Below are 20,661 nucleotides of genomic sequence, written 5' to 3' on the forward strand. Positions count from 1 at the left end.
GGCCTATAAGTCGCGTTTCTTTCATAAGGCCTTCATAATTTTTCCAACAGTTAAAAAATAATTACCGTCGGCATCTTTTTAGCAAGCAGCCCCGCCCCCCGCTCCCGTTTTGGCGCGTTTAGGGCGAACTTTCACCTTTAAGAAATTAAGCCTAATTTCAAGAAGCGATTGCGCTAGTTCGGTCGCCGGTTTTCTGCTCGCCAGCCTAAAACGCTTCCAATTTCGCGATTCGATTATAATTAGGCCTAATTATTGAAATGAGTCGTGCAACGAGGGAAATTAGGCTTAACAACTTGGAAAAAAATCTTCCTGGAAATTCCGGTAAGTAAGAAAATACGGATTCTTTTTTCCATAATTGTGGCAGTAATTTGGGGGATCAGTAGACGTCAACTTGACCATTGTATTTATGATTATTTAAGCTTGGTTCGGGTTAAGATAGGTTAGGTAACTCGGGTTCGATGGTAATTTGTTACCTGGCGTACGATACATCCTATTTAATATGATTGGCGAAAAATAAGATACTTAAATTGATTTTAATTAATATATAATTACGTGGTCGCGTAACGCGATTAGATTTAAAATACAATTTAATAGGTAATTAATATCCAATGACTTCGTCGTAGAGTGAGGGCTCGGGAAGGGGACTGGCGACGCAGGCACCATCGCCGCAATGACCATTCTAATTAAAATTTCAACGCTAATTAATCATCATTAAGCTCTTGGGCTAATTAATTTCACTTACATATGCCGAGTCGCAATCGGTTCCGTTGGGAAGATTGTAGGCGTACGTTATTCCAGTCGGTGCGGTGCATAGCATTTGACAATCAACCTTCATAAAAGGGTTAATTAAACGAAGTTAATTAGTGGGGGGGGGGTTTGAAATTACCCTGATCAGGCGAATAACATTGGCCAATCTTTGACCGCAAAATTCGATGTCGCTTATCCTTTCGCAAGATCCGTTTAAACAAGTCTATGATAAATGAATTTAAAAATAAGATCACGACGCGCGCATGCCTACTCTTATACTTATACCCTGTTGGTCCCGCACGTCCACCCGTTGTCCATCCACCTGACTTTGGTCACTGGCCTTTGACCGTCTAAACATCGATAGCGACAAGTCCGAGGAAAATCCATCTGAAATCAAGATGACCCCCGGTTACTTTCTGATTAAGTACAGCCCGGATAGTAACGGATAAGATATGTCTGGAAAGGTCTATATCGTGAGACATTCGGGCTGATATAGAGTAATGGCATCTCCCCGCCTTTGGCTACGTTACGCTCTATGAGAAATTAACACGGAGTGCCACTACTCTATAGTTAGGGTTATTTTTTAGTACTTTTCATTACCAATTCACTGTTTAAGTCGGTGACATTCGGGAAAAGCGTGGCGCATTCCCGTTGCACGTTACCGAAGATGCCTGACAAATCCGTTGGCAACTCTTCCATCCTCTCGTCTTAATTATTTAATTAAGCATTGAATTAATTTAAAATTAGAATGAGGTTTAATAATTAAAATAAGGTGGTAGGATTTCGGTATGAGTGAATAAGGTCAAAAATCATTTTAGAGCAAAATCAAGCACACCATTCGATTAGATCTAAAATAACCCCCGCTTTTTTCAAATTTCCACAAAAAAAAACCATAAAGAAAATTTTGCAGTATAGGTGAACAAGGTCAAAAACAGTGTGGAAAAAATCAGAGGGCCAATAATTTGCCACGTTTTCCAACCTAACCAAACCTTACCAAACATAACCTAAGCTAAGCTAACCTAAGCTAACCTAACCTAAGCTAAGCTAACCTAAGCTAACCTAAGCTAACCTAAGCTAAGCTAACCTAAGCTAAGCTAACCTAAGCTAAGCTAACCTAAGCTAAGCTATGCTAACCTAAGCTAAGCTAACCTAAGCTAACCTAACCTAAGCTAACCTAACCTAACCTAAGCTAAGCTAACCTAACCTAAGCTAAGCTAACCTAAGCTAAGCTAACCTAAGCTAAGCTAACCTAAGCTAAGCTAACCTAAGCTAAGCTAACCTAAGCTAAGCTAACCTAAGCTAAGCTAAGCTAACCTAAGCTAACCTAAGCTAAGCTAACCTAAGCTAAGCTAACCTAACCTAAGCTAAGCTAACCTAAGCTAAGCTAACCTAAGCTAACCTAAGCTAACCTAAGCTAACCTAAGCTAACCTAAGCTAACCTAAGCTAACCTAAGCTAACCTAAGCTAACCTAAGCTAACCTAAGCTAACCTAAGCTAACCTAAGCTAAGCTAAGCTAACCTAAGCTAAGCTAACCTAAGCTAAGCTAAGCTAAGCTAACCTAAGCTAAGCTAACCTAAGCTAAGCTAACCTAAGCAAAGCTAACCTAAGCAAAGCTAACCTAAGCAAAGCTAACCTAAGCTAAGCTAAGCAAAGCTAACCTAAGCTAAGCTAACCTAACCTAACCTAGGCTAACCTAACCTAAGCTAACCTAACCTAAGCTAACCTAAGCTAAGCTAACCTAAGCTAACCTAACCTAAGCTAACCTAAGCTAAGCTAACCTAAGCTAAGCTAACCTAAGCTAACCTAACCTAAGCTAACCTAAGCTAACCTAAGCTAAGCTAACCTAAGCTAAGCTAACCTAAGCTAAGCTAACCTAAGCTAAGCTAACCTAAGCTAAGCTAACCTAAGCTAAGCTAACCTAAGCTAAGCTAACCTAAGCTAAGCTAACCCTAAGCTAAGCTAACCCTAAGCTAAGCTAACCTAAGCTAAGCTAACCTAAGCTAACCTAAGCTAAGCTAACCTAAGCTAACCTAAGCTAAGCTAACCTAAGCTAACCTAAGCTAACCTAAGCTAAGCTAACCTAAGCTAACCTAAGCTAACCTAAGCTAAGCTAAGCTAACCTAAGCTAAGCTAACCTAAGCTAACCTAAGCTAAGCTAACCTAAGCTAAGCTAACCTAAGCTAAGCTAACCTAAGCAAAGCTAACCTAAGCAAAGCTAACCTAAGCTAAGCTAAGCAAAGCTAACCTAAGCTAAGCTAACCTAACCTAACCTAGGCTAACCTAACCTAAGCTAACCTAACCTAAGCTAACCTAACCTAAGCTAACCTAAGCTAAGCTAACCTAAGCTAACCTAACCTAAGCTAACCTAAGCTAAGCTAACCTAAGCTAAGCTAACCTAAGCTAACCTAACCTAAGCTAACCTAACCTAACCTAAGCTAAGCTAACCTAAGCTAAGCTAACCTAAGCTAAGCTAACCTAAGCTAAGCTAACCTAAGCTAAGCTAAGCTAACCTAAGCTAAGCCAACCTAAGCTAAGCTAACCTAAGCTAAGTTACCCTAACCTAAGCTAAGCTAACCTAAGCTAAGTTAACCTAACCTAAGCTAAGCTAACCTAAGCTAAGCTAACCTAAGCTAAGCTAACCTAAGCTAAGCTAACCTAAGCTAACCTAACCTAAGCTAAGCTAACCTAAGCTAACCTAACCTAAGCTAACCTAAGCTAACCTAACCTAAGCTAACCTAACCTAAGCTAACCTAACCTAACCTAACCTAAGCTAAGCTAACCTAACCTAACCTAAGCTAAGCTAACCTAAGCTAAGCTAACCTAAGCTAAGCTAACCTAAGCTAAGCTAACCTAAGCTAACCTAACCTAAGCTAACCTAAGCTAAGCTAACCTAAGCTAACCTAACCTAAGCTAACCTAACCTAAGCTAACCTAACCTAACCTAAGCTAAGCTAAGCTAAGCTAAGCTAAGCCAACCTAAGCTAAGCTAACCTAAGCTAAGTTAACCTAAGCTAAGTTAACCTAAGCTAAGTTAACCTAAGCTAAGTTAACCTAAGCTAAGCTAACCTAAGCTAACCTAACCTAAGCTAACCTAACCTAAGCTAAGCTAAGCTAAGCTAACCCTAAGCTAAGCTAACCCTAAGCTAAGCTAACCCTAAGCTAAGCTAACCCTAAGCTAAGCTAACCCTAAGCTAAGCTAACCCTAAGCTAAGTTAACCTAAGCTAAGTTAACCTAAGCTAAGCTAACCTAAGCTAAGCTAACCTAAGCTAACCTAAGCTAACCTAAGCTAAGCTAACCTAAGCTAACCTAACCTAAGCTAAACTAACCTAACCTAACCTAACCTATTCGGCCTCTTAAGTGAAAATGAGCCCTAACGTTAAACATCAATATTTTGGAAAAGGTGGCAATTCTTATGGGGGATAAGACCTTTTTTTTGGAAATTTGAAAAAAGCGGGGGTTATTTTAGATCTAAATTTTACGCTCTATCGAATGGTGTGCTTGATTTTGCTCTAAAATGAATTTTGACCTTATTCACTCATACCGAAATTGTACCAATAAGGCTTACGTAGCGTCGAGACGACGAAAAGGGTGCCACTGCAGGCGAAAATCAAAGCGGATAAAAATGGACCGTTCATAGCGCGAGATGTTGGAAACGTTATGTATACATCCGCGCTTCCGTTGCGTCCTTATATACGCATTGGGAAACTAATCACGTGACTTTCCAATTACAATTACAAATTCAACATTTGTCTTTGTTCTATTATCCATTCACGCGAGCCACAAGGTCAACACACCTTTTCGAAATGACTAACGCTTCCTATTATAGATAAAATGCTAATTGAAAAGTGGGCATCAGCCGGTAGTGGGCTCGGCTTTTTGGTAATAGTTAAACAAGCGTTAGTCTTTGATAAACAACATTTTATTATTAATAATACGCGTCACGCGGTGACTTAGATGCGGAGACTCGTAATCTAATGAATTGAAATAGCTGGCTGTCCGTGACGTCATTGGCAATATGCAAATTGGAATTAAAGGGGTTTACGCGCGGCCATCCATCTTCGTCTTAATAAACTATAAGAACAAAGGCCTTCAATTGGACCGTACTTGACAATGTCAAGTGACAAAATAATCCATTAATAAGACGGACAGGAGAAATCGTCATTGTGACGTACGCCTATGCCGACATGCACTTTTAACTTTATCCGCGTGGAAACCCGACCCCCTTCATTTTTTGGCTTCGATCATTTCCAAAGGTCGAGGGAAACTCGTACCTTTGGAAGAATTTGCCACCTTAGGGTCACGACCTCGTCAAAGTTTAATAAACATCTAGTGGCAAAAATGACCTCGGAGAGCTACGCGTTCTTAAGAGCCACTGACCAATTGTAATCCAGCTTGACCTTCATCCACCCGATCTCCTTCCTTGTTAGAAAACTAAGCCGGGTTGAATTTGTCGCGTCAAAAGTGATTTAAGCGAGAGTTTGTTTGGTCCTAAGGTGGATTCACCTATAGGATACTCTATAGTGTGTGAATGTATTATGGCGTAAAAAACCGGTCATCTTGTTTAATATTTCGGAAGCTCGAATCTTTCTTTCTTTCCCCTGAAATCCAAAAAATTTGTAAGAAAAGGCTGTTTAGCAAAGTGGCCTCTGAGGAGAGTTTGGTTGGCAAGACGGTGTCGGTGCTTAGCGGGTACCCCCCCCCTCCCCCTCCCCCCCCCCTCTCTCTCTCTCTCTCTCGCCTTAAAGAAAGCTATATCTTAATAGAAGATCTTTGGCTGTCGAGATCTCCCTGCAATAGCCGCTTTTTCTCGTTGGCTCGACTCACCGAGCGAGCGAGCGGTTGAAGACGGAGAGATCTTTTCTTAATCTCTGGAATCACTGATAGATTTAGGATAATTTGATCGGCAAAACTTCTCTAGCGGAACCAGGTGTAAAAGAACAACTCCCTCTCAAATTTCGGAGAGAACCCTCCCGATTTGCCACCGCTGTTGGCCTGAAATATTTTTTACCAAATTCGCGCTGCCCCTGCTAGCCAAGATACCGAGGACGTGTTGTAGAGTATTATTGACCTTTAACCCGATGAAGCGGCCGTCTTGACGAAGGACCGTGCATGGAAGAGTGTGCGAAGAGTGTCTTTTAATTGTTTTTGCCTTAATTTAATCGAACGTGATAATGAGGGGAAGGTGCGGTGGTGTCGAAGGTGATCTTGCAAGGACTTTATTTTTTATATCTTGGAATATTTTAATTTTGGCGTGTCTCTCCTCCGGAGTACCAGCCGACGCGAAGAAAACTCAAAATAGACTCGAAGAAGGCATGTAAGTTCAACCAATAATAACACGCTACCTATTTTAAAGAATTTGCGATTAAAATAGGGCGTAATTAATATAGCTAGCGCGCCGCTTATGTCGAAAGGGGTGCCGGCTGATAGGGACCATAGGGTCGGGGTCAAAGTGCACAATATTGCTTTTTATCGCGAGTCACACCGCTAGACTATATAGAATCAATTCAGCTGCATGGGGGTCAAGTCACCGAGGTTCCCGATCACCAGTTGCGAAAGATTGTTCCAATTAGTGAATTGCCCCTCGAGTCACCCCCTATTTAAAGCGTGTGAATTTTAGATCAGATCAGTTATACCTAGTGTTTGAGCGATGGACTTCCCTAGATACATTCCCTGCATGGGTAAATCAAGGAGCTAAGAGACTATAATTATATTTAATATACACATGGGAAGATATAGTATTGACGATTTTGTAGACGGGGATTGTGTGACGCGCTATTCTTGATTCGTCACGTCATTAGCGGCCGAGCGCAATTTTCACTAATTGACGAAAATAACGAAAAAATAAATTCCATTCCCAATTAAGCCTAATTTGGCATTATCTTAATCGCGTAGGCTAAAGTGTCGTGCGCCCTCATCGAGCCCCCGTCCACCATTCTTCCAAACAGCGCAGCGTGACTTACTACCGACTTAAATTTAAAAGTGTATTATTCGCTTTAAAGACCCATCAACTCTTTTTTTGACAGCATTCTTTTGTTTTTTCGGAGTGTTGGCGCCGAGAAAACCATTCGTGTTCCGTATAGTCTTTGAGTACCTGGTTTGGATACAATAAAGCTATTCCGACCGTGTATTATACGTATTTCTCCACATAGGAGTTTTTGGGGGGTCCAAGCCGCTGAAATATTAACTAAAAGGCGCTTGGCACAATTCTTTTGTAAGTTCTCGACCTACGCGAATCGCCGCGCTTTACTCCCAAAGATTTTCGCAATTTCAAAACAAGTAGGGGAGATAGGGGGCTGGACTGGACCCGCAAACACCACTCTGTAAGACGAAGCCCGCTCTCTTACTATATCTTTACTTCAATAGAGTGCTGTCAGTTGTGACGTCACATCCAAGGTTAAACGTCACGAGTCTGCCTTTAGCAATGGGCGGCCATGACAGTTACCGTTTTTTCTTTATGGGAAAACAGCATGGGTGACGCTTCTGACAGCACTCTATAGAGCTATCTCAGAAGGCTTATTGTGGCGTCACCATGCTATTTGCCCATAGAACCAAAGCGGTAGCAAACATGGCCGTCCACTGCCAAAGCTTAACCCGTGACGTTTTACCTAGACACTGACGTCATAACTGAGATAGCTCTATATAGATCGGGATCTAATTAGGTCAGTATTAGGTATTAAGGAAGCCAACTGTCAGAAATATTAGTTATTGTCTCTGCGGCCATAAAGAGAGGGAGAGATCTGTTTACGATTTGTATGGCTTGTAAACCTCCGTTGCCCCGCTGTGTTTTATCGTCGTAAAGCTGTCTCTGTTATTGGCGCCCCGCGTTAACCACTCTATCAAAAGACTATTCAACAACGAGTGAATTTATTAAAGCTTGTTAAAGGCCACACGCCACCCCTGTAAATTAATCGTGGTATACTATACGTCCCTCGAGTTTGAATTAAGCTAGACGCTTCATTCAACCCCGCTAATAATTTTAAACAAATTTCAACCTTGAGAATTAAACGCTTCTCGAAACGCGCGCACCTTCTTGGAATTTTTACCATTAAGCTATCGTTCCTTATATTCCCGTAGAGTTTAATACTGTCAAAGGCGAGAGTTGCCCGCCTGCATGCCGTTTAAGTTGAGCCATGGGTTCGTGGCCAATTATTAGTCTATAGATCGGCGCGACCATCTTGGTTGGCGTGATAAACTGTATAACTCGCATCTGTTTCTGCATGTAGGCGTGAAAAATGATAACCATCGATTTCCTTCCGTATCTAACGCCTATATAGATGCTAATTGAGTATGCGGTGTCGAAATTTTCAAGGTCGCCATTGCCCAATATCCAAATTGGCCGCCATATTATTACAAACTTATAAAAATCACTAACTAGTTTAAAGTACGTTTGTTTTCGCGATAAGAGCTAGTTTAGTTTGAAAACGGAAACATTTGTTGCCCTCTCAGCGCCTTCATTTGCTTCTGCTAAAGCTCATTTTCATTTTTCTTGCAAAAACAGCTCGAACAACGTATTCCGATTAAGCTTGAGGCTAGCTGCTATGAAAAACGAAACATACTTCGAATTGGAATGATAGCTTTGGGAAAAGCCCCTCGGAGCGGTTTCAAAGCCTAATTAGTCTAATTTAAAAAAGTCATTAAAGTCTGGTAAAGGCGTTGAAATATTTAAAACCGCCGATCAATAACGATTTATGTTAATGTGGAAGGATTTAATTATCGGGAGACGAAAGGTTTTTAACCTTTTTTTGAAAGCAATTTGCGGTTTTAGAATTAAGCGCGGACTATACTCCGGGGGCTAAACTAAACGATTCGCCGACAATTGTTTTAATGTTGCATTTCTTTTCTTTTCTTTTCAATCTAAAATTTGAAGAAAGGTGTCGCGTTCCATTAAAAGGCCGATAATGTTTTAGGGCCAATCATTTCTAATGGATATTTTATTCGAGAACGCGCCCGTAATGCGATCTGCCCGAATTCGCCGTCGTGAACCGTGAACGGAATTTCCAATGTAGACATTGAGCGCCTTGTTCAACCCTTACCGTCCCTTCTCGGACCTTTACACCTCCTCCATCCATTGGTGGTGGTCTAAAAGGTTTAATCCTTCTCGCCCCTCAAAGACTATGCCTATAAGACGGCGAGGGATAATTTTACAAGGATTTAAAACTATATAAACCAAAGATTTCTCGAGATATAATTTAAAGTGCTCGAGAGGAGGGGCTGGACATTCGTATCCCCCTCCCCTTAAATACGTTCGGGGTCATTTTGGTTTCAGGGCAAATATCCGAGCCCTCGAGAACACGCGCGCGATTTTGTTCGGGTAACTATCTTTTAATAGATTTAAAACAGTGTACCTAGATTGAAATCAAATAGCGAAAGCTTTTTCCGCCACCAATTTCGCAACCTTTTTTATAAAATCTCGCGGCAAGTTTGGGGGGAACAGACTGTAATTGTATAAGGTATAATCCTACGTGATGTAAATGCATTATGAGCTTTAAAAATGAATGTTCAGTTCAGCTATAGCTGGTCTTTGATACAAAGGATTATAGCATGTAGCGTAGAAAGCGTATAGATTTTAACGCTATATATACAATGGGGCGTTTATCAATTTTAAAACGTGTTGAGTGAATTAATTGCCGATATTTTACAATAATAAAGGCCTTTTACATTGTTTCTAATGGAGGGTACTCCTCACCACCACGCAACATTTATCCTTGCCTAGTGGTTAAATATTCCGAGGCTCAGGTGTGTCTGTGTGTGGCATTTTTTAGGATATAGGACCATGCAGTGACCCAAATGTAATAATATACTTTAAGGAGTTTAAATAGATATTTTGACAGCTCCTCTCTTATTTTAATTGGTGTGTATTTACCGCCGAGTATGGCATTGTTAATATTACAATATAAAGAGTGAAATTTCAAACACGTTTTAAGTTGATTCTCGAATTCCGTCGAAAAGCGTCATGGGTTATTTCAATATCAAAGTTATCATTATTTCAACAGCCGGTAAGAGTTCCGATGCAAATCCTCCTCGTAGTTTGCACTTTAAACTCTTGCACTAGTCGTTTTGGCACACGCGATTATTATTTGGGGTTTAGCGTCATTTACTTTTTGATGATAGTCTTGATGGGTTTGGTGGAGCCGACCTTTTGGCGCAAAGGCACCACCACCACTCCGAAAGCGGTGGAAGATCACGGCTTTTGTAGTCCGATCGGATGCTACGTCGCTTGCGTCATGTCCGGATATCAGATGGGAAGGTGTCAAAAGATGTCCCACCGAGACATCTACTGCATTTGCGACCCCGTAACTGAAAAAACGGTGCCAACTAATAGCTCCGGAACGACGCCCTAATAAGCTGCTGAGGCTTAAAATTAATTGCGCTTTGCTATTCCATATTGTTTAACAATTTATTAAAATAAAGTCCAGCGTTTCTTTTTTGTAATTACATCTATCATTTCCTTAAACAATCGCGAGATAATTTTACCATTTTGTTTGCGAGTGTCAGTCAGTCAGTCAGTCAGTAGCTTCATTGTGAGATTTGAGAGAATTTACGCTGTAAGAAAACTTGCTATTATAAAAAGAATTCTGCTCGTTAGTTCATTTTGAATCCAATTACTGGTTTTAGCAACCATGCGAAGCTATTTCGTTCTATTTTTAATATCTGTTTCTGGTAAGATACCAACCGTTTCACAGCGCCACTTTGTCCCACAAAATTCCTCGTCCCTGACCATACAGGATGGGTTTTGGTGGACAAAGCAACCCGCTCAAAGACTACGTTATGTACCATCTTTTTATGTTGTTGTCAAATTTAAGTCGTGGGCTGTTTATCATCGGAGGAACCTTTGGCGTTTTTTTGGGCACCACCGACCCGAGGTCCGCCGTCCACGAATCGGGAATGCTGTAATACTTGCAACGACGCCGGTTGTTACACGGCGTGCACCATGTCCGCTCATCCCAAAGGCGGAAAATGCCAAGTAATCAGTCAAACCGAAAAGTACTGCATTTGTAGACCTGACAAATAATTAATAAGTTTGCTTTCGCTAAATAAACATCGAAATTCCCTATATTGTCATTTATTTTTATTGGGAATGATGACATTTTTGTAAGATCGTCAAAGCCGATTGCGTATGTCGCGGTGACATGAAAGAAACGAGTGCATGGGATGCGTTTTAGCCTCTAGGCCACAACCGCAAATGACAGAGCGGCGGCAAACCGAGAAAAAAGGGTTTTAAATTACAAATCGCGCTGTCTTGTAATTACCTATACACAATTTGACATCTGGCGACGACCCGCTGTTACATAGCGCGGCTGAAATTACTCGACGCATCTGTTTTAATGTTTATTCGCAACATTGCATCAAAATATATATTTATTTATTTCTCTCCTAGATCAAAAACACCTTGATTACGGGTGTCTTGTTTACGATCAAATGTTTTCCATAAAATGCATACTTACGCCTAATTACTTTATAGAAGTTATGTTTTTGTTTTTCATCTAAATTTGGTTAATTACTCGCGCCCTGATTGTCGTAACCCCGAGTTTTTAGTGCCGTTGGAAAGGTCAGAAATAGGACTATGACGTAGTAAAAGGAAATTCCCCTTTACAGAAGCCGATTTTTAATCCTTGATAGCTGAGGGAGCGCGATAAGAGAGAGAATACGGATTGAAAATTTATATTCAAGTATTATTACATTGGTTTTTAGGGTGAATGTGTGTCCTTTCGAAGTGGAAAAGGAAGTGATGGTTTCCCGTCCAAGGAAGAAGGCTTACACCAAGATGGTCAAGCTAAAACTGCCCAATTGCGACGGCGGTCGTCGAGATGAAGGCGTTGATTGCTACAAATACGAAGCAAAGTCAGTCGGGTCTTCTTTTAATTCGACACACGTGGAATTTCCTTTTCACGTTTCACCTGGCTTTAATTGCAAATGAAATTGTTTAGAACCGTCTACGAAATCGAAAATATTCAAGTTCCTGAAAAAAAGACGGAAGTCGTCTACCGTTGTTGCCCCGGTTGGAAAAGAAGGAGACCAAACGCCACTGGTTGCGCCAAAGGTCAGTCCGTCCTATTAAGCCCGAAATTGAAACGTACTATCTTAGTATCTTTCGTTTCCAAACTCCCCCCCAAACAAATTCCTAGACTATTTTTTAAAGTTTTGTTGTCGCTTATTCGTTTAATTGTCAAACGTTTTCTCGACAAAATATTCTACGTTAAGGAGTTGACTATTTCAGTACGCGTTGAAAGCGAGGGGGACGCCACTCTCATTAAGAGTCCCCCCTTTTATAATTTATATCAATATTGCCCTTTGAACTGGGCCATTATCATTAGTCATTGCCAATCAGGATATCGTAGCTACGGGGATTAACTGATGGCGGTGGCGAATTAGAGTCGCGGGTGACGTTGATGACGCTTCCATTTACCCGTTCATCATTCTCATCTATCCATTCCATAGTTTCCTTCCCCCCCCCCCGGGGGGCCTCTTTCGTTCGTATTGTAATGAAAAAAGAAACCTCGACCACTTTGATGAACATCTGGCATCATATGAGAAAGTCAGTTTGTGATAAAACGCAAAGTGACTGACTCCATGCAATAATAACATTTTTTCAATTGCACAAATATACATTGAGGGACCTAACGTTTCTCTGAAATTCCAAGTGACGCTGCTATGTTAATTTATGTCTCTCTCTCTCTATCGGGCGTTGTTCAATTTCTCTTTGGAAAATCGCTTTAGAAAGCGCAATTTTTTTAGCCTAATTTCGGTTAAGTTGGCATAAAAAGCACTTGTTTGAAGGCATCTCACTCTTGTTTTCTTTTAACGGCGGCAAGTTGTCTTCCCAACTTGTCTTGGCAAAGAAGGCACATTCTATTTCGGGTTCCAAAAAAAAAAAACGTTACTCGACTTTAAAATAGTTTTGGGACGAACAAAGTGATTCTAGTTACACTAACAGAGATTAGTTTGTTCAAAATTTTAACGACACAATTACCACGCTCCTCTGTTGTCTAGAAATATCGTCCTGCAGTTACAAAACTACCAAATTTCGCCTTGAAACTACGTGCCAAATTAACCGGTTTATTATTTCAGAGGAATTATGTCATTAGATATATTAATTAAACGTTAGGAGTTAGTTAATTACAATTTTGGAAGTTGGTGGGTGGGTGGGAGGGAGGGTGTTTTAGAAAATTGTAACTCGAGTGTCAATTAAATCTTGTTTTAATTTGTTTGGACTCTCTCCAAGTATTTGTTGTTATACATATTTATTTTCTCTTCGCAACCCTATTTCATTCCGAGGACCCATTTACGTCAAAAATGATTGAGCCGACAAAAGCTAAGAGACGTAAAAAAGTAATTAATGTTACTTGAACATCATTTCTAAATTATCGGGGTTACGTGATTGGTTAGTTGTTGTTGGTTTCAGGCGCGAGGAATCTTGGGACAAACGCTTGATTACGCATATTGTTTCTTCTTCTTCTCCTTTAAACTTGTTTAGTTTGAAACGGTATATAAAATTGATCGCTGTCTTGGAAGTACTTAAAATCTCACTGAGATGCAGGTTAAAATAGGTCCCAAGTAAGATTGTAACCAACAGCTATAATTTAGTGATATTTATCGTTTAGTAACCTCGGAAAGATTTTCTCTGTTGCGCCAGTTGGACAGTTCTTATTTATTGATATTGCTTCGGGTCGCGAGGCGCCATTCGAGGGGCATTCCGCTCACTCCGACGTGATACAAGTCGTGATGTATGCTTTGCCGTGACGTCATTCCGTAATCTCTCTCGAGGGGGGATATAAATAGTTTTTCGAAAGAAATCAAAGTGGCGTTTTCTTAGGCTTCCCCCCCCCCCTCCGGAATTAAGAGATTGTCACCAATAGCTCACGTGACTCGAAGGTCAATGTCCCTTTTAACCCTTTGTAGTTGATTAGGCGCGACCGGAACTTATTAGCCACTGTTCAACTTCAGATTTTTCAAGTGCTAGGGAAACAACAATTAACAATGTGGTTAATTACAATCCGAAGAATCTTAAGGACCTTTTGATTTCGAGTTGACTAAAATTATCCATCCACTCTAGCCATACGAGACACGCGCGTGCCACAGTGTAGTATCTCCCAAATTATACCATTGTTTAATTGGAATTTAAACGTGTTCGCCAGTTAGAACGTATTGTCCCTAATGGGATGGATCTCGTTTCATTATCGGGCTGGTTGGTGCGGCGCGTGGGCGTCCCGAAATGCCTCGCGTGTCGCGGAACGGGAGCGGTAGCTCGGACTGCATCGAGTATTTCGTGTCCCAACACCATCTGGATCGGCTTTAATTTTTCTCATTCAACCCCAGCACGTATTTTAAGCGAGTCGAGCGAGTACTTAAGTCTCGGTAAGCGGGGGTCGGACACAACCCCTTCGAACCCGGAACGGGAAATGAATGGGCGCGGGATATGGGGAGAAGCGGGCGACCCCTCCATCGGGAGTATTTTGTCGTTTAAAGGAGCTTTTCCGTCTTGTCGAATTTTTGTTTGCCAAATGACGGTCACGCTAACTTAGCGAGTCTCATTTCGCGTCCACCCTGAATTTAAGTGAGCGACGCATTCTTTCGCTCTTTTAATAAATGGAGCTAATTTTTCATTACTTTCCGTCGAGTTTTGACGTAATTACCCTCTCGACTGTCGCTAATCGCTCGCTGAACCGTCCTTGTCTTAAAGGATAAGTCTCGCGACTCCGTTTAGAAAATAAAACGAATTAATACTTCGTCCATCCAATTGGGCTGCGAAACTAATATCTTTAGTGTACTTGAGACTGTCCCTTTTTTGTGGCGCGCACTTTCTCTAATCAGAGGAAGAAATTCCGAGCCGAAAAATTGAAAAAATATTTCCCTCCAGAGAACTCGAATCTATTTTTAAATTAAAAATTCCCAACCAAAATCTTGCAAGTTAAAAAATGCGCTGAGAGAGGTTGATCGTTTCGACCAACAGTAACTTTGTTCGCTCCTCGCTCCTCATTAGTGGTCGAATTTAAGTATAGCGTCCCATAAAGAGACAAAATGAAGATATTTGTTGTTGGGGACGGAGGCGGTGGATTAAGCTTGTGTTACAAATATTGGCTCTTGGCCTTTTTAATGGCAGCGTTGCATTGCCGCGGATCATCCTGTTACGAAGCCTCGAACGGCAACAATCGCTGTTTGAATGGAAGGAGCAAAAGCAATCTTAGATCATCGACGCGTAATATTCAGAGAGGTAACAATGCCCACCTCTCGACGACAATAGGCAAGAATAGGAGATACAACGTCGAAAGATGCGTTTGTAAACCGGGATATCGCGGAAGATTGTGTCAACACGGTAAGAGACCATTTTGTTTTTATTGGGGTATCGCCAGGTTGAAGACGCGAGTTTGGGTTTTAATTTGTAATCGAACCATTCGTTAGATGTAAATGAATGTTTGTACGAAAACGGGGGCTGCGAGCAAACTTGTTGTAATACCATCGGAAGTTTCTATTGTAAATGTTCGGCCGGATTTAAGTTGGCTTCCGACGGCCGAACTTGCCAAGGTATACGCCCCACTCAGCCACTTCCGGTTAGGTCTTTCCCCTCTTAATTGTAATTAACTTTACGATTAAGATATCAACGAATGCGAGGATCATAATGGCGGCTGTCAATACGGTTGCCGTAATAAGAATGGCGGTTACGCTTGCGAATGTTTAGAAGGTCAAAGGTTACTGGCCGATGGACGCACTTGTTTAGGTAAATTTCGGATTTGGAAATATTACTCGCGATATTTATCGGGCGCCATTTAGGCAATACGTTGCAACCAGTAAGATGCGCCTTCAACAACGGAGGCTGTCAGCAAATATGCGACGAATTTGACGGAAGGGTTCGTTGCAGATGCAATCGGGGTTACGAGATAGACCAAGACCAACGGACTTGCAAAAGTATAACTTTATTCTCCTTCAAAGTTCGCACATTTTAATAAAATTTTTTCCAGAGGTTAATGACGCGTGCGCCGTGGCCAATGGAGGGTGCCAACACATTTGCGAGCGTGTCGAGGGTAGACATCGGTGTCTTTGTAGACAGGGATACGTTTTGCAATCGGATAGGAGATCGTGCCAAAGTAATTAAGTCCACGCTCTGGCCTATTTCCATTCGCCAATTGAAATTTTCGGTCTTAGTATTTAACCCGTGTAGCGTCAGTAACGCCGGTTGCGAACACATTTGCGAACAGTACCAAGAGGGAAGGTTCAGGTGTCTGTGCAGAGACGGCTTCGAGTTACGAGCCGATCGACGCAAATGCCGAGGTCAGTCCAGTCTCTCACTTTGCCACTTTGGGTAGGAATGAAATTAATTCAACGTCACCTTTGAACAACGCGAATTAGCTTCTGACCCCTGTAAGGTCAACAACGGCGGTTGCGCCCAGAAATGCGACACCGTGGCGAATAGGCCCGTCTGTTCTTGTCAAATCGGTTACAAATTGGCTCGAGATGGTAAATCGTGCCAGGACATCGACGAATGCGCCGAAAATAATAGTTGCAGTCATATTTGCCAAAATAGTCAGGGTTCATTTAGCTGTTCGTGTCATTCTTCGTACGAACTGGGAACTGACCGGCGCTCCTGTTACAGTAAGACTCACTCCGCAAGGACTCCATTAATTAGGAGAATGGCGTTTTAATTGGCCATATGTCTAATCAGCGCCACTAGTGTTTGGTCTGAAAACTACTCCCATAGAGTCTAGGTATATTTAAGCGGGTTTGCAGAATTTCCGCCAGGTGGCTCGAACGCCGCGCCATCTGACGGAAATTCTGCAAACCCGCTTAAATATACCTAGACTCTATGGGAGTAGTTTTCAGACCATCCGCTAGTGGCGCTGATTAGACATATGGCCAATTGACAATCAACGCTCGTAGAAGTCGAAATGGAAGTGGTGAACTCGTGCGCTCGCGATAACGGAGGTTGCGAACAGATTTGCCGGCACGGAGCCAAGGGTGCCGCCTGCTCTTGCCGAGCCGGATACCAACTGGATCCCAAGGATAATAAATCCTGCACAGGTAATTAAGTCCAGACGCGTCTCGGACTGCAAACTAGAAGTTTACAAGTTTGACTCTTAGATATCGACGAATGCGTGAGTGGTTCGGCCACTTGCGAACAATCCTGCGTCAATTCTCCCGGTGGTTATTTGTGCTCCTGTTTAGACGGATACGCTCTCAACCCGAATGGCTTCCAATGCGATGGTAACTCCATTACAATTTGAAAAAAAAAATCAATTGTCTAAGGTGGTTTAAAACTTAACAGATTTGAACGAATGCGCGAACCAAAATGGCGGATGTCAACATATTTGCTTGAACGTTCCGGGCACTTTCAAATGCTCTTGCCACGAAAATTATAAATTGCAGCCCGATAATAAGAGTTGCGGATTAATTCGTAAGAATATATTCTTTATGGCAATTAGAAATGGTTATAGCGCGATTGCTCCGAATTAATTTATTGCAGCAGCGTCAGTTAGCAACGAAGTTCTGTCACCCGGCGCAGTAATTGAACCGGAAGTCAATCCCGCATTCTCTTATAAAACTGGATCGGAGTTTCGCAAAGTCCGCTTCCAAACGACCACCGCTCAACCCTTACTCGTTTTGGTCGATGACGAAGTGAAACCGGAAAAGGTACTTGCGCTGCGTGAAAAGCAAACTGGTAAGTACTGCTTAATTACTCTTTCAATTATCCTTAAATTAAGTCTCGAATTTTTTTATTTAATATTTCACAGTTTGTCCAATTGGATTTTTTGGACCGGATTGTCAATATACTTGCGCTGATTGCCAAAATAATGCCAGTTGCGACGGAGGCAAGAGTTGCCAATGTCCAGACGGATTTCGGGGTATCTTATGCGATGAAACCTGTTCGGAGGTATGACGTCATACGTTAGCGGTAATTCCGTAATAACGCGAACGATTAATGTTTTCAAAGGGGTTTTACGGTAAAGATTGCGCGGAAACTTGTTCTTGCTTAAACGGGGGTACTTGCGATTCGGTTAGTGGCAATTGCGTTTGTCCACCCAGCGTCGGTGGGAAGAATTGCGAAGACGGATGCCCCGAAGGTGAAATGGTTTTATTTCAATCTTAAGAATCTTGGCGTAAATGATGATCGTTTTAGGCTTTTTCGGGCCCAATTGCGATAAACTATGTAAAACTATTTGCCCTAACGGCCGTTGCGATAGAATTTTCGGTTATTGCCAATGCGACGCCGGACTATTCGGACCGAGGTGCAATTTGAAATGTCCCGATTTCACTTTCGGCTCTAATTGCCGAAGTCAATGCGATTGCGACAAAAAAGGCACGAAGAAATGCGATCCAAAGGTTTGAAAAACAATTGCCGGAAATCGAGGCAAAATTGCGATTGTTTTGAAATATTTAGAACGGCGCTTGCGAATGCCAAGATGGTTTTACCGGCGTCAATTGCGATCAATCTTGTCCGGAAGGAAAGTGGGGGGCCAAATGCGCCAATAATTGCGACTGCAATTCTGGAACTTGCGATCCGGCTAATGGCCAATGCTTACCCAATTGCCCACCTGGTTTCGCGGGTCCAAATTGCGATCGAGGTATGCGATTCAACGTAAATTTCTAAAAAAGAAAAACACTATGAAACCTTTACTATCACGATCAGAATGCGAAATTGGAAAATACGGCGTGAATTGCCAAAAGAAATGCGATTGCGATGGCGAGTCTTGCGATTCAGTTTCCGGGGAATGTATATGCCCCAGTGGGTATACGGGAAGCGATTGCCAGACACGTTCGTATTCCGTATAAAGGTTTGCGATAACCTTAGTAATTGGCTTCGTTATTTAGGATGTTCGCGTCAAAAGTACGGCCCCAATTGCAGGAACGATTGCCTTTGCGAACACGATGGAACGTGCGACCCCGAAACCGGAGAATGTTTTTGTAAACCGGGATATCACGGTGTTCATTGCGATCGCGGTAAGAAATAGAGCCGAATGGCCGAGTTTCTTCTGGCTGATTATTTTCATTCATTTAGAATGTCCCGAGGGTTTTTTCGGAAGCGATTGTGCGCAGGCGTGCGCCTGTCAAAATGGCGCCAAGTGTCAAAACATCTACGGGACGTGTAAATGCACCGCCGGGTGGACGGGAGATGATTGTAACTCGCGATGTCCCTTCGGAGAATACGGTCCGAATTGCCAAGGAAAGTGCGATTGCGACGGGGTATACGATTGCGACAAAGAAACCGGAGAATGTCTATGTCCTCCTGGTTGGAAAGGCAACGGTTGCCTCGAACGTAAGTCGCGATAATTCGCGACTAAGAAGAAGGGTACTTAATTTGAAGGGCAATTTTAGCTTGCGACGAAGGTTTCTACGGTTTGAAATGCGAAAAGCCATGCGCTTGCGAAAACGGAGCCATTTGCGACCCGGAAGGGGGCGCTTGCGTTTGTACCGAGGGTTGGTTGGGCGAAAAGTGCGATAAAGCTTGCCCGGAAGGATTCTACGGTCTGGATTGCGCCCACAAGTGCCATTGCGAAAACAATTCCGTCGTTGAATCATTCACGAAATGCGATCACGTCACCGGCAATTGCGTCGAGCCACGAGAAGCCAGTACGTTTAGTAATCGCAGCCCGAGTCTATTCGTAGCCGTATATACTAATAGGTTATCTTTAAGATTGCCATATTGGGCGGTTTGGCGAGAATTGCGAACTTAATTGCGATTGCAAATACAAACATTGCCATCGAAAAAATGGACAATGTCTTTGTCAAGCGGGTTTTCGAGGGAAAGGCTGCGAAAATGGTAACGAGTCATTTATATTAATTTTAATTTAATTCAATGATTAGTGTTTAATTAACGTTGGTTAGTTTGCCCGTACGGTAAATTTGGACCGAGTTGCGACGAAGAATGTAATTGTTTGAATAATTCGCCTTGCGATTCCGTCACTGGCTTTTGCGATTGTTCCTCAGGCTACTACGGAAGATTTTGCGAAAAACGTAAGCCTTTCAAAGCCTATAGAAACAACGGGTTTCTTTCCAAGTCGCTGAATAACTATAAAAATTGAAAATGTGTCAGAATGTCCATCGGGAACGTACGGAAACTTTTGCTCCAAATTATGTAATTGCGAAGGAAACCAACTTTGTAGCGCCTTCGATGGAAAATGTCTAGATTCGTGACGAACACTCCTCGGAAAGGTAGGCCTACTGTTCTACATCCGCGCCTCAAATACGGACGGAATTAACTCATGATTAGAGTAATTAAATTTAATTTCAGTAAAGGAATGATTATTGGCGACGCGACGTAGAGTTGATCTTTCTAAAATGGGCGTAGGATAATTAACGAAGGTCAGCGTGGGATTAATAGGTCGACGACGCATGCAAAGACGTCACGCCCCCTCTGCCCCCCCCCATCCCCATCCTCTTCCCCCCCCCTTTCATTCATTTCCTAAAATAAAACAACGCGATTGCAATTGCTTTCATGACGCAATTAAACTTCATCCGCAATTTATGGTCAAATAAACGTGACGAAACCAACTTCATTTCGAATCATTCCTTTAAATAAAAAGGCCAATATTATTATTTTCGATACTCCTGGTCGAAATTCGTTGCTGGTAAGAGAATAAGCTAGAGAAAGGGTTGTTGTTGGTGGAAAATTATTGCTTTCCGGGTAAATAATATTTGGCTTTGATGGTGACAGTGGCGTGACCCCGTGACAGATTAGTTTAGCAAGGTAGAAGTTGTCAATATACACGTAGATAACATTTGTGGTAGTACGGCCCTACTATAGCTGTTGCTAGTCGGCAATTGCTATTTCGTACACGCGCCTTTTATATGTTTATAACGAAACATCGTCTACATCGCTCTGACTGACTGACTCCAGATAGATAGAGGACAAAGCCTCGACACCAATAAAAACACTGCTCCCTCCGTTTTCGGTAAGTACTATCGTCGTCGCGGTGGCCCGG

At 42.2% G+C, this 20,661-nt stretch overlaps 2 protein-coding genes across 4 annotated transcripts; one reads left to right on the top strand and one right to left on the bottom strand.

Annotated features, from left to right (window-relative positions):
• The first annotated feature begins 63 nt into the window (after positions 1-63).
• LOC149702096 (uncharacterized) lies at positions 64-20,173 on the top strand. 3 transcript variants are annotated; one of them, XM_089865858.1, is made up of 26 exons: positions 64-321; positions 11,441-11,590; positions 11,677-11,789; positions 14,850-15,062; positions 15,149-15,271; positions 15,342-15,464; positions 15,518-15,652; positions 15,706-15,831; positions 15,890-16,015; positions 16,094-16,336; positions 16,622-16,762; positions 16,823-16,945; positions 17,007-17,135; positions 17,205-17,399; positions 17,473-17,612; positions 17,673-17,802; positions 17,859-18,061; positions 18,120-18,303; positions 18,369-18,494; positions 18,551-18,679; positions 18,738-18,995; positions 19,055-19,309; positions 19,374-19,499; positions 19,565-19,693; positions 19,773-19,891; positions 19,971-20,173. In XM_089865858.1, the coding sequence occupies exons 2-25, from the start codon at positions 11,478-11,480 to the stop codon at positions 19,871-19,873; spliced, it is 3,684 nt and encodes a 1,227-aa protein (XP_089721984.1). In that variant the 5' UTR covers positions 64-321; positions 11,441-11,477; the 3' UTR covers positions 19,874-19,891; positions 19,971-20,173. The 3 variants fall into 3 exon arrangements, with proteins under 3 accessions (XP_089721984.1, XP_089721982.1, XP_089721983.1); XM_089865856.1 differs by lacking the exon at positions 64-321 and adding an exon at positions 5,533-6,062; XM_089865857.1 differs by lacking the exon at positions 64-321 and adding an exon at positions 5,533-6,062 and having other exon boundaries at positions 17,208-17,399.
• On the bottom strand, positions 515-4,989 carry LOC149702097 (uncharacterized). The gene is made up of 6 exons (XM_089865879.1): positions 4,314-4,989; positions 1,348-1,454; positions 1,033-1,134; positions 887-970; positions 743-829; positions 515-679 (listed from the first exon to the last, which is right to left on the bottom strand). The coding sequence occupies exons 1-6, from the start codon at positions 4,381-4,383 to the stop codon at positions 599-601; spliced, it is 531 nt and encodes a 176-aa protein (XP_089722005.1). The 5' UTR covers positions 4,384-4,989; the 3' UTR covers positions 515-598.
• Positions 20,174-20,661: the final 488 nt, after the last annotated feature.

Source organism: Phalangium opilio, unplaced genomic scaffold, assembly GCF_054372755.1.
Source record: "Phalangium opilio isolate 3A_F unplaced genomic scaffold, DU_Popi_V2 ptg000017l_1, whole genome shotgun sequence".
Classification (NCBI taxonomy): domain Eukaryota; kingdom Metazoa; phylum Arthropoda; class Arachnida; order Opiliones; family Phalangiidae; genus Phalangium; species Phalangium opilio.